Genomic DNA, 13,816 nt, shown 5'->3' with positions numbered 1-13,816 from the left:
GCAGCAGAAAATGGTGTAATTGGAGTAGGATTCATTGTGAACAGGAAGGTAGGGCAGAAAAAGTCAGTGATAGGGTTGTTCTTATCAGAATCAACAGCAAAACAACACTGACAATGATAGTCCAGGTATAGATGCCGATGTTACAAGCTGAATATGAAGAGAGAGAGAAAGTATATGAGGATACTCAAAGGGTAATGCAGTGCATAAAGGGAGATGAAAATGTCAGGGAGAGTCATGGGGGACTGGAATGCAGTTGTAGGGGAAGAAATAGAAGAAAATGTTACAGAAGAATATGGGCTCAGGACAAGGAATGAGAGAGGAAAAAGACGAATTGAGTTCTGTAATAAATTTCAGCTAGTAATAGCAAATGCTGTGTTCATGAATCACAAGAGGAGGAGGTATACTTTGAAAATGCTGGGTGATACAGGAAGATTTCAGTTAGATTACATCATGGTCACACAGAAATTCTAAAATAAGATACTGCATTGTAAAGCATACCCAGGAGCAGATATAGACTCAGATCACAAAGTAGTAGCGATGAAGAGGAGGTTGAATTTAAAGAGATTAATCAGGAATAATCAATATGCAAAGAAGTGAGATACGGAAGTACTAAGGAATGACAAGATATGCTTGAAGTTCTCTAAGGCTATAGATACTGCGATAAGGAATAGCTCAGTAGGCAGTACAGTTGAAGAAGTATAGACATCTCTAAAGAGTGCAATCACAGAAGTTGGAAAGAAAAATGTAGATACAAAGAAAGTAGCTGCCAAGAAACCATAGGTAACTGAAGAGATACTACAGTTGATTGATGAAAGAAAGAAGTACAAAAATGTTAAGGGAAATTCAGGAATACAAAAATACAGGTTGCTTAGGAATGAAATAAATAGGAAGTGCTAGGAAGTGCAGGAAAGCTAAGATGAACTGGCTCCATGAAAAATTTGAGGAAATCGAAAAAGAAATGATTCTCATAAGGACTGACTCAGCATATAGGAAAATCAAAACAGCATTCAGTGAAATTAAAAGCAAGGGCGGTAACATAACGAGTGCAACAGGACTTCCACTGTTAAATGTAGAGGAGAGAGTAGATGGGTGGAAAGAGTACATTGTAGATCTCTATGAGGGGGAAGATTTGTCTGATGAGATAGAAGAAGAAACAGGTGTCGATTAAGAAGAGATGGGGAATCTAGTACTAGAATCACAATTTAAGAGAGCTTTGGAGAACTGAAGACCAAATAAGGCAGAAGGGGTAAATAACATTCCACCATAATTTATAAAGGGGGAAGTGCCTACAAAACAACTGTTCATGTTGGTGTGTAGAATGTATGAGTCTGGTGACATCTGCAATAAATTTCAGCTAATAATTGAGAATACTCTGTTCAAGAATCACAAGAGACAGAGGTATTTGGAAAAGACTGGGAGGTACAAGAAGTTTCAGTTAGGTTACTTCATGGTCAGACAGAGAGATTTGAAAATCAGATACTGGATTGTAAGAGATACCCAGGAGCAGGTACAGACTCAGATCACAATTTAGTAATGATGATGAGTAGGCTGAAGTTTAAGAAATTACTCAGGAAGAATCAATATACAAAGAAATGGTACTTGAAAGTACTAAGGAATGAACAGATATGCTTGAAGGTATCTTAGGCTATAGATACAACAATAAGGAATAGCTCAATAGGTGGTTTAGTTGAAGAGGAGTGAACATCTCTAAAAAGGCAATCACAGAGGTTGGGTGCAGAATATGGATTGGGAATAAACTGAAGAAAGACAAGAGTAATGAGAAGTAGCTGAAATGAGAACAGTGTGAAACTTAACATCAGGATTGATGGTCATGAAGTAGATAAAGTTAAGGAATTCTGCTACCTAGGCAGCAAAATAATCCATGGCGGACACAGCAAGAAAGGCATCAAAAGCAGACTAGCTCTGGTAGGAAGGACATTTCTGGCCAAGAGAAGTTTACTAGTATCAAACATGCCTTAATTTGAGGAAGAAATTTCTGAGAATGTACATGTGGAGCACAGCATTGTACGGAAGCGAAACAAAGACTGTGGTAAAACCAAAACAGAAGAGTATCGAAGAATTGTTGAAAATTAGGTAAACTGATAAGATAAGGAATGAGGAGGTTCTGCACAGAATTGGAGAAGAAAAGAATATGTGGAAAACACTGACAAGGGGAAGGGACAGGATAATAGGACATCTGTTGAAACATCAGGGATTGACTTCCATGGTAGTAGAGGGAGCTTATAAGGCAAAAACTGTAAAGGAAGACAGTGATTGGAATACATCCAACAAATAATTGAGAACATAGGTTGCAAGTGCTTCTCTGAGATGAAGAGGCTGGCACAGAAGAGGAATTCATGGTGGGCTCATCAAACCAGTCAGAAGACTGATGACTAAAAAGAAATTCCTACTAACCAATTATCCACCACGATGAATGGCCACTGCCAAACTATGGCCAGCAACACAGTAGACCACCCTGTGGCACAAATGCAGCTGAACATAATGTCATTGATTTCAGTGTCTGTTTCATAATTCAGGCCATCTGGATCCTCCCATCCACCTCCTGCTTTTCTGAACTCCACAGATGGGCATTATCCTTACAACACATTTTCCGCTCCTGAAATTATCTCAACCTCAATCTATACTAAACTACTGTCTCCAAATCTTCCATCCAACAGTTTCCACTCTTCTGCTCTATCACATCCCCACTATTCTCATCCTCTTACCCTCTGCATGTGCCGCCCTCTGCCAATGCACCCATCCATCTTTCCCTTTCCCTTTCCCCAGTCCTCTCCTTTTTTGCCCCCCACCCCCCACCCCCCTCTCCATGCCCCACAGCTCCCAAAGCTGCACCTGTTGAAAATATAGTCCCTGCATGCTCTACCATACAGCACTCTTTTCTCTCCTCAACCATACCCTTTATATCTCCCTCTTACCCACCCCTTCCTGATTGTTGCTTCCGTTCTACATGACAGTTGCATACCATTCTGAGCTGCTGGAGATGATGGTCATGGTTGCATGAGATATGCTTGCTTGTATGAATGAATGAGTGTGTGTGTGTGTGTGTGTGTGTGTGTGTGTGTGTGTGTGTGTGTGTGTGTGTGTGTGTTTCTTTTTGTGAATAAAACTTTGTGCCTCTCAGTAACAAAAATTTTTTGTTCTTAAAAAGTCATGCAGTCCTAATTGGCACAGGACTTGTCTTTACTACTTAAAAACGAAACTTATGAAATAATATAATTTTGCTACACTGCACAGATTTAGTGATAGTAGTGATATTCAAATGAAACATTTTGTCATAAATGTGACTTTACATCCAGGGTAGGGATACAAGAATCTTCAAGTATTGTGGTACAGTGCATTCAGTAAGTTTCCAGTCCCATCTTTTTATAAACTTATCAATATAATAGAAGGAAACATTCCACGTGGGAAAAATTATATATAAAAACAAAGATGAGGTGACTTACCGAACGAAAGCGCTGGCAGGTCGTTAGACACACAAACAAACACAAACATACACACAAAATTCAAGCTTTCGCAACAAACTGTTGCCTCATCAGGAAAGAGGGAAGGAGAGGGGAAGACGAAAGGAAGTGGGTTTTAAGGGAGAGGGTAAGGAGTCATTCCAATCCCAGGAGCGGAAAGACTTACCTTAGGGGGAAAAAAGGACAGGTATACACTCGCACACACGCACATATCCATCCACACATACAGACACAAGCAGAAAACTTACATTGACAACTCCCATTACAAAAAAACTTTTGAAACTAACTAGTCGAGACCCTTTAGGACAGCCTGTCGAGATGCACTGGTCTATCCATTTTCACTTTATCCTTTAGGTGTGGACTCTAAGAACAATGGTTTTGTTTGTTATAAAATAACATTTGCTATTGCCAGTCACAATTTTCCAATTTATTCCCTGGAAGACACATTCTGGGAAACAATTACCATTACTGAGGGCATTTTTAATTTATCATAGTATTTATGTGTGATGTTATGTGTGAGCTGCTGCATGGAAACCACACATCACTTACACAATGCAGCAGCTCTGAAATTGCAAACATAACACAATAGTGCCATAATTCATGAAAAACACCTTTGATATTACTTCCCAGAATGCATTGTACAGAAAGTAAGTGAAGGAGAATTGCATCATTTCAGATGACATGTTTTGAGAGTCATTGGAATTCTGGTCCAAGCTCAAGATGACAGTCATGAGGGCATGAAGTGTGTTTGCTTGTGTGAATGACTGTGTTTTGTGTTTCTTTTTCTGATGGAGGCTGTGGCTGAAAGCTAAAGTGTAAATGTCTTTTAATTGTGCCTGTCTGTAACTCAATGTGTCAACTTTATGGTAAGAAGCAATCTACCTTTTATTTTAATTGTAGAAAGATACTTAGAAGTTTGGCCCACTTCATCTTTACTTTTCGTGTTGACTAGGTGGTGGGTTGGCTGGCCTAAAATAGAATTTTGATACTTTGTTCTGGCCTTTTCAGTGTGTTATAAGTATCTCCATATTATAAAATATGTGAAAGATTTTCTATTGATTGGGAATCTGAGAGGATTGATAAGAAGTCTCTGGTCTGTCCAAGACTCATCAATGTCCTTGCAGTTAGTGTGATGTGGCTGTCTTTCTTGGCCAGCCGCGGTGGCCGTGCGGTTCTGGCAATTCAGTCTGGAACCGCGGGACTGCTACGGTCGCAGGTTCGAATCCTGCCTCGGGCATGGGTGTGTGTGATGAGCTTAGGTTAGTTAGGTTTAAGTAGTTCTAAGTTCTAGGGGACTTACGACCTAAGATGTTGAGTCCCATAGTGCTCAGAGCCATTTGAACCATTTTTTTTTGTCTTTCTTGCCCAATTGAAGACAGTAATATAGTGAATAAAATGCAAAATTCCCAGATGTGTAGTCAGACATAACACAATCTGTTCAGTAAGTTGCACAGATACTTACCGACATACAGTTATGCGGTAGAATATACCAACTTTTAGCCTAAAACTTCTTCAGCTGAACTGAGAAATACCTTCAAGACCAATAGATAACAATTCTTTGATAGCAATATATGTTGAGTTATGAACACAAAAGAAATGTCCAGTGAAGTTAAAACATAGAATATTTTGGAAATAATAAACAAAATTAAGTACAGACTCAGTGCCATGCGGCTGAAAGACTGGCAAAAACAGTTTCCAAAAAAACTACTATTTCTCCAGTTTATGTACTATCTCTCCTACACACACACACACACACACACACACACACACACACACACACACACAAATGATACACAAAGTGAGTGTCACGATTCTCCATGACCACCAATAGTGTAAGTGTGCGTGTGTGTGTGTGTGTGTGTGTGTGTGTGTGTGTGAGAGAGAGAGAGAGAGAGAGAGAGAGAGAGAGAGAGAGAGAGAGAACTCAAATAATTTTTAAGTATTCTTGCAAGTGTATTATCTATTGATTTGCAGAGCAGATTCAGTAGTATGGAATCCTCACAAGCTTTTGGCGTCTCCACAACAATGTTCAGTTCTTCTTGTACGCCACCCTGGTTTACTAAAATCGTGCCATGCTCGTGAAGCAGCCTATCTCTTCCAAAAAGACAAATTTTATGACACGAGTTATGATATTGGAGATAAATACCTTCAGTGTGGTCGTCGTCCTGATGTCATGCATTTCTGGCTTATGTGGAAAGCAAAGGTAGGATTCTTATGAGATATGTCGCAAATTAAATTATGATAATTATTTATGATAGATACAAGAGGCTGTATGAGTGATGTAAGTAGTAGCCTAGTACCTGTTGTTGTTCTTAGAAAATATGCCATGAGAAATTGAATTAGAAGTAGTTCCTACTTTGGAGAGAGAGAGAGAGAGAGAGAGAGAGAGAGAGAGAGAGAGAGAGAGAGAGAGAGAGAGAGAGGGAGAGGGAGAGGGAGAGTTTTTATTTCGTGTAACTTGAAAGCTGTTATGGCTTTTACTGGCCATTAGAATGGCAATAAAATGTGGGCAGTGGGCTAGATGATTGGAATCAGGACATTTGGTTGCATCTAAACTGTGAGAATCTTGTGCTTGGGCCACTCCTGCATCAAGATTGTGCAGGTATGTCAAGGTTATTCCATGAGTTCCATGGCTCAGAGAAAGCCATTGCAAGCAAATGTCAGCTGTCTTGGGCAATACTGTATTGGTGACAGTGGTTAACATTGACAGCTTTGGATTGTAACAGAGAACAAACAGGCCACAGTGTCCCAAATCAGTTACCAGTTCAGTGCTGAACAACATCCAGTGGTCCGGTACTTCATACAGAACCGCTTCCTGACAACAGAGTATGGAAGCCACCACTCTACTGGTTCACCTCTACTTACTGCACATCTGAAGGATCAGAGAGGATATACAACAGACCACTGATGTTGAATGCTTGAACAATGGTTTGCATTGAAAGCAGGATATTGGTGCAGAGTCTTTCAGTTTTATAATATGCATACAATTAGCCATTTTTAAACTTTACAACCTTTTCATTGAAGTGTTACGGCATTCATTAGCAAACATGTAAGGGTAAATTTAATTAATATTTACTAGAAAATATATTTAAAAATGTAGGGTGATTATGTTGGGACAACTGCCAGTACTTTACTGTGAAGTGAAACTTCAAATGACAAACATGTAACTAAAAAATTTTTAAAATGTACTTTGTTGTGAAAAGTGTAATTCCATCATTTGCCTACCCTAATAACCAGACAAATGTTTCACAATATTTTTAATTTTTTGTATTCAATTTCACTAGACATAAAAAAACCTAACTTTTCACAGTATTGAGTTTAACAGGATCTGACAACAACCAAACTGACCACCTGCTGTAACTTTGAACACAGCGGCAGCTACCACTGCACTAAATTTGGGGGGGGGGGGGGGGGGGCGGCATTCCACTGTGGTATAAGTAGCATTCAACAAAAGCCATATTACATACTACCATTTAGATGAGTGAATAATTGGAATTACAGCTAACAGTTATAAATTTTTAGTAGTCTGAATACAGGGTTTGATACTATTAAATATGGTTACAAATTTTATGAAAGGAGAGTTTAGATATTAACGCAGTTTTAAATTGATTAGAGAAATACATTTCTTAAAGAGTTAATACAGGAAAAAAAGTTATTTTGCATTTCAATTACTCAGTGGTTATTATTATTAATAATTTCCCTGAGTCTTTGACACAAGATTAACAAAATGATACAATTATTTGTCATGATGAAATTTTGTAAATACACACATCAAAAAAAGATTTCTTTAACCCCGGTTCCCAGAACTTCTGAAGATAGAGGTTGATTGTGGATATTGTATCATAGATACAATCCCTTTAACTGTTCAGAGATGTCACTAAAGCCACCCAAAGATGTAAACAACCGTGCATGAGCTGCGCCTATTAGATGGTGGAGGTCCAATAGCCGATCAGTTCCAGTTATTTCACCAGGAAGGTGATACACGGCTCATGTTGCCTGTAGTTCAACCTTGCCTAGATGGTCAATGCTGCAGTTCGATCATGTTTGCATTGTTACTTTGTGCCAGGAAGAGCTCTCAACAAGTGAAGTGTCCAGGCATCTCGGAGTGAACCAAAGCGATGTTGTTCAGACATGGAGGAGATGCAGAGAGACAGGAACTGTCCGTGACATGCCTCACTCAGGCCCCCAAGGGCTACTACTGCAATGGATGACCACTGCCTATGAATTATGGCTCGGAGGTACCCTGACAGCAACGCCACCATGTTGAATAATGCTTTTTGTGCAGCCACAGGATGTTGTGTTACGACTCAAACTGTGTGCAATAGGCTGCATGATGGGCAACTTCATTCCAGACGTCAATGGCGAGGTCCGTCTTTACAACCACGAAACCATGCAGCGTGGTACAGATGGGCCCAACAACATGCCAAATGGACCACTCAGGATTGGCATCACATTCTCTTCACTGATGAGTTCACATATGCTGTCAACCAGACAATCATCGGAGATATGTTTGGGGGCAATCTGATCAGGCTGAATGCCTTAGATGCACTGTCCAGTGAGTGCAGCAAGGTGGAGGTTCCCTGCAGTTGTGGGGTGGCATTATGTGGGGCTGATGTATGCCACTAGTGGTCATGGAACATGCCAGAACGGCTGTACGATACGTGAATACCATTCTCCAAGTGATAGTGCAACCATATCAGCAGCATATTTGCAAGACATTCATCTTCATGGATGACAATTTGTGCCCCCATCATGCACATCTTGTGAATGACTTCCTTCAGGATAATGACATCACTCAACTAGAGTGGCCAGCTTGTTCTCCAGACATGAATCCTGTCGAACATGCCTGGGATAGACTGAAAAGGGCTCTTTATGGACGATGTGACCCACCAACCATTCTGAGTGATCTATGCCAAATCGCCATTGAGGAGTGGGACAATCTGGACCAACAGTGCCTTGATGAACTTGTGGATAGTGTGCCATGATGAATACAGGTATGCATCAATGCAAGAGGACATGCTACTGGGTATTAGAGGTACTGATGTGTACAGCAATCTGGACCACAACCTCTGAAGGTCTTGCTGTATGGTGCTACAACATGCAATGTGTGGTTTTCATGAGCAATAGAAAGGGCAGAAATGAAGTTTATGTTGATCTCTATTCCAGTTTTCTGTACAGGTTCCAGAACTCTCAGAACCAAGGTGATGCAAAACCTTTTTTTATGTATGTATTTTTTTAGTTAATTTGAAACTGATACAGTATTTTTGCAGACTAATAACACAATGACTTTTGAAAATGACTGTGTTTTACAGTAAACATGAAAAATTTATGTAATTCAATTTCTTTATTAAAGTTAATGTATCATATTCCACTCTAATCTGTATCATTACAATGAGCATTACTTACATTTGCTCATATACAGAATGCAGAAGCAATATTTTCTTCCATTACAATAGATGACATAGTTTCTCTCTCCATATACTAAAGTCATTATTTGCTCATTCCACAGTCATGATAGTTTTCCATCATTACAGGATCAGTCAATGAATGTGTGTATTAAAAACACTGTTTTCTGTTCTGAAGAGGTTTAAGCTCTATGCTTGAGGACAGAACTACAAAAATTTTATAGCTATGCAGTTAGTACATATACTTGTAAAATGAAAAGTAAATAATAATTTTTCACCTGTACATGAGTGCCCAGTGTGTAGTTACATAAAATCTAACTGAAGTAACAGAGAAATTCCCAATTGTACTACCACGATTTCCGTGCATGTCATCATTCTTGTAAGAGTGTGCTATTGATGGTGAAATGTATTTAATGATATTTGTGAATACTCAGTATGAATAAACATTAGTGACATTGTATATTCTGTTGTGTCATTTGTTTGTCATATTTGTAGTAACATGCTTGGGAATAAAATGATATTTTTATTCTTTTTTAAAGGGTTCTGAAGGATTTGAACAACATGTAGACAGTTTGATGGACTGTTCACGGTACCTTACAACAAAGATAAAGGCTCACAAAGCATTTAAACTGGTTTTGGAACCTGAATATATTAATGTTTGCTTCTGGTACATTCCAAAGAGGCTGCAAGGCCTAGATAATCAAAATGATTTCCACCAGTCTTTGCACAAGGTATTCATTATTTACTATTTAAATTTAATACCAAACATTTCCATTACACTAGAAATATTGATGGTACAAGTCATGTATAAATGCATACTGTCATGTTTTACATTTAGAAAACTCAGAAGGCTACATAAAATTTGTTAAATTCATTGATATTACATCTCCAGGTTCACCAATTTTCAGTAATGTAATGAGATGAATGGAACTTTCTAGAGTATTATGACTGGACAGCTACTACATTATTTTCAATTTTTTTCTACTGTGGAGTCAGAAATTGAAATATGAATAGCTACTCTATACTAAATAATAAATTCTCACATGTGAAGTGTACAAACTGTACAGTGCAATCAAGAGCTCAAGTTCCATTACCACTAGGGCTGTAAAGTAGTCTAGTCTGTTAGGTATCAAAAGAGCAAAATACACATACAACACACTGTGTTGTACTTAAGAGTAGTACTGCATGGAATGAAGTCTAGACAGTTAAAAAGAGACCCATGAACAGGCTTAAGGTATTTGATATGTGAATGTATCACTGTACATTAAGAGTCTTCTGTACAGTTCGCATGACTGACAACAGAAGTACTTAACTGACAATGTATTCTGAACAATTTTTCATGTGGAAAGTACTGTTTCATGCAGCTTATCACTGAAAAAAGAAGGAACATTTGGGGGTGAATGGAAGATAATTTAGGCATCACTGAATCCTTAAGGGTGGCTCAACATCTTGGACATTACCAACTTGGTTAGGAAAGTTGAGAAAAGAGGAAAATGCTTGATGGTGGCTTGCAACCTTCTGCAAGAAGACAGCACTCAAAGGAGTAATAATAATAATAATAATAATAATAATAATAAAAGAAGAAGAAGAAGAACAAGAACAAGAAAAGAATGAAGAATTCTGAGGTAACAGCTGTGGCAGCAATGATGGCATTTTAAAGTAACTTTCTTACAGTGATAACAAATATTGCACCTCAGAATGAACAACAAAATACTGAGGAGTTAGATTTACTCCAGAAAACAGCATTTACATTATTGTTCAAAAATACACCATTGTGCATAAGCTAATGGATCTTATGCATTCATAAAAAATCTTTACACCATGCAGACTACACTGTGGCAAACTAACACGTAAACATGAGGCTTATATGGTATGCCAGTATAGGACCACTTAGTTTGTCTACAACAACAAATGCAGGCACAGTCTTAAGTAAGTATTTGTTTTATACAATTGCCAAATGGTATTCAAGTCATATGGAAACATGATGGCTCAAATAATACATCTGGATAGGTTTAAACATGGTCAGATCATAGGCAGGTTAGAGGCTGGCCAGTCAAATGTAGGAGAGCTAGAAGTTGAGCATTGTTCATATTATCATGTCACAATGATGGCCAGTGCAATATTGTTTAACTTTTGATAAGCCTCATAAATAGATTTCAGGCGAACATCCACATACTGCTACAATAGTTTACTGTTGAACATCTACTAGCAGTAAACACCTGACCACCCATTTTGCAGTCTTTCAAATAAATTGAACAGGCACTGTCATTGCTTTAACTTACAGCCTATTGGTGTAACATTTATTTCACGGTTAAGTTGATGCATTGTTGTTGTTCTAACCAACACTGGTTTCTTGTCTGAAACTCGACCATGGGCTGATTGTCTCAGGGTCAAAAATTGGGCCCTTATATATCATCACAATAACAAGCACTGCAACTACACATTGGTTGATGTTTAATTTACAGAAATTACAATTAAAACTAAACTCATTAAACTAACTGAATACATTGAAAAATTGGTTCTTTTTAACAGTTTCTTCTACTACAAGAGTTAGGCTGAATTATTTGATTAAATCATGAAATTAACAAATGTCATTACACAAACAATACTTTTGACAACATTATTAATTACTTTTGAATGAATTATGCCAAATAGATACTTTAAGATTACTAATATTTCATCTTCCAAATGTTTACAATTATTACAGAATTTGTATTTGTTTATAGGTCAACAATACAATTTAAGTTACGAAACAATTACTGATTTCACCCTTTAACAAAAGATACTAACTAGGCATACTCAAAATAAATTAGAATATCAATTACATACATAAAACTAAGCACAAAATTTGACTAGGCATTATTTTTCTTAAAACTGAGGGCCAACCTTTTTGTTTTATGAAATTGCAGATTATACTCACATATGTTAATAGTAATTAGTAAAAGATGAAAAAAACGAATTTAAGGAGGCAGATGGCAAAACAAGAGGAGAATTAAAATTATCCCAGCTTGCTTCATCACACTCTTTATTGATGTTTATGTTGCTTCATTTCTGACTCCGCTGCATGATGGACTCTACAGAATACAATGAAAGAATTAACAAACTAACTAACAAATGAACCAATTACATATTACTATGTGTTCCCAGAACTGTGGCATCAATTAATATGAATTAAGATTTAGATAAGGGGATATTAGTTTCTAACTGATACTTTTGTAATTACTCCTGTTGTCTCAGTATGTTACATTGAAACTTGTTTTATTACTAATGTTACTTTTTTACATCAATGGAAATGAAAATAAAAATGTATGATATGCATTTTATAGCTTATTTTTAAAATTTGAAAGTTTTGCTATAGTGTAAAGACCCAGGAGGTAGATTTGTGAGGTTATGCATTGTTTGTAAATTTAGGAACTTACATTATGGCATAACACACACACACACACACACACACACACACACACACACACACACACACACACACACACAGAGAGAGAGAGAGAGAGAGAGAGAGAGAGAGAGAGAGAGAGAGATTGTATTTGTTTGGATATCTACATAACACAGATTCCAAAATGTGATTATAAACTAATATTTCCAGTGTGTTGATGGAAGATAATAAATATAATAATATATTAGAAATGTGTAATATCTTTATTTTTCATGTGTGTGACATTTATTCGGTTCTTTTGTTTTTCTAATATTTAATATATAGGTTGCTGCAAAGTTAAAAGAATTGATGATGAAGAAAGGAAGTATGATGATCAACTATCAACCACTTCGAAACTGGCCAAACTTCTTCCGATTCGTTGTGCAGAACTCTGCTGTCACACATGCTGATATTGACTATTTTTTGGAGGAATTGGATCGACTTGGGTCTAGTCTTTGAATGTTTCTCTGCTAGCATATTGAAATAATTTGTGAGATTAAGTGTTAATTTATTTGTCAAAGTGTAATTTCATCATTCATGAACTTTTAACAAAAAGTATGCTTTCAACTGGATTAAAATATTACTGCACAAGCATACTAAAACTGACACAAGAGAACACTGAAACACAGTTGTCAAATACATAAGAAGGTCAACACAAAAAATATTTTGAGGTAAATTGTCTGCAGTGTGCTGCCCTTTCTTTTGACCTGTCCTTTATTTCAGAGAAAAGTTTTCTGTATTTACCTTTACATTTCTTAATCAATCATTAAAAGCAATTAATGGTGTGAATAGTATTGGTAAGCAGCATATTTTTAAAACATGAAATGTATTTCTTTGCTGACATTATTGGCTAGTGTTATGACAAACAGATTACAAATAGTTCAAAGAATTGTCAAGTATTCTGAAATTATTCCTTAATCACATAAATTAAACAATGCATATTTTTTTGGAATGCTGTACAGTTAATTTTACCACAAGCAGTTAAGACAATAAGGGAAGCAAGAATATTTTGCCAATGTAAAACATAGTAAATTTAATGGATCTTTTAAAATGTGCTATTTTGTGTTGTACTAATTTGCTGATATAATATTTTAACAGGAGAACTTTGTACATATTATTGAAATAAATATGATACTGCCATCAACATCTTGGTGCCAATCAAGAACATGTTGTTGTGGTGTCTATGAGATAAATATACTGTTTGCAGTTGTGATTCCCTCTAAGCCTGTAGAAGACCTAATCCACTGCAACACATACAAAATGTAACATGTGGGACGTCAGTATCACCTCTAATGTTTTGTTGGCAAAATAGTCTTTTTATGCTCGGGATCACAGTCACATTAAATTTCTTGCTGTAAATCATCGAGCTATTTCTTATTTTAAACAGACAATATATTTCAGTTTCAATTTTTCCGTTATGTTGCTTGGTAGTGCCTTAGGGAATGAAGTTAGTTAATAGTCAGTGAAACAAAGTGTTGTTTTGAATAAAAACAGCCTGAAGT

General features: G+C 37.0%; 1 protein-coding gene across 1 annotated transcript in view; it reads left to right on the top strand.

The window, feature by feature from the left end:
- Nucleotides 1-13,475, top strand: part of LOC124795826 (cysteine sulfinic acid decarboxylase-like) — a 97,797-nt gene extending 84,322 nt beyond the window's left edge. Inside the window, exons 5-7 of the mRNA XM_047259912.1 lie at nucleotides 5,457-5,685; nucleotides 9,427-9,618; nucleotides 12,600-13,475. Coding sequence (XP_047115868.1) covers nucleotides 5,457-5,685; nucleotides 9,427-9,618; nucleotides 12,600-12,773 — 595 coding nt within the window. The 3' untranslated portion in view covers nucleotides 12,774-13,475. The remainder of the gene's footprint in view (nucleotides 1-5,456; nucleotides 5,686-9,426; nucleotides 9,619-12,599) is intronic.
- Nucleotides 13,476-13,816: the final 341 nt, after the last annotated feature.

This window comes from Schistocerca piceifrons, chromosome 1, assembly GCF_021461385.2.
Source record: "Schistocerca piceifrons isolate TAMUIC-IGC-003096 chromosome 1, iqSchPice1.1, whole genome shotgun sequence".
Lineage (NCBI taxonomy): Eukaryota > Metazoa > Arthropoda > Insecta > Orthoptera > Acrididae > Schistocerca > Schistocerca piceifrons.
Note: the sequence above shows the minus strand (reverse complement) of the source record. Positions and strands in the feature narration are given on the sequence as shown.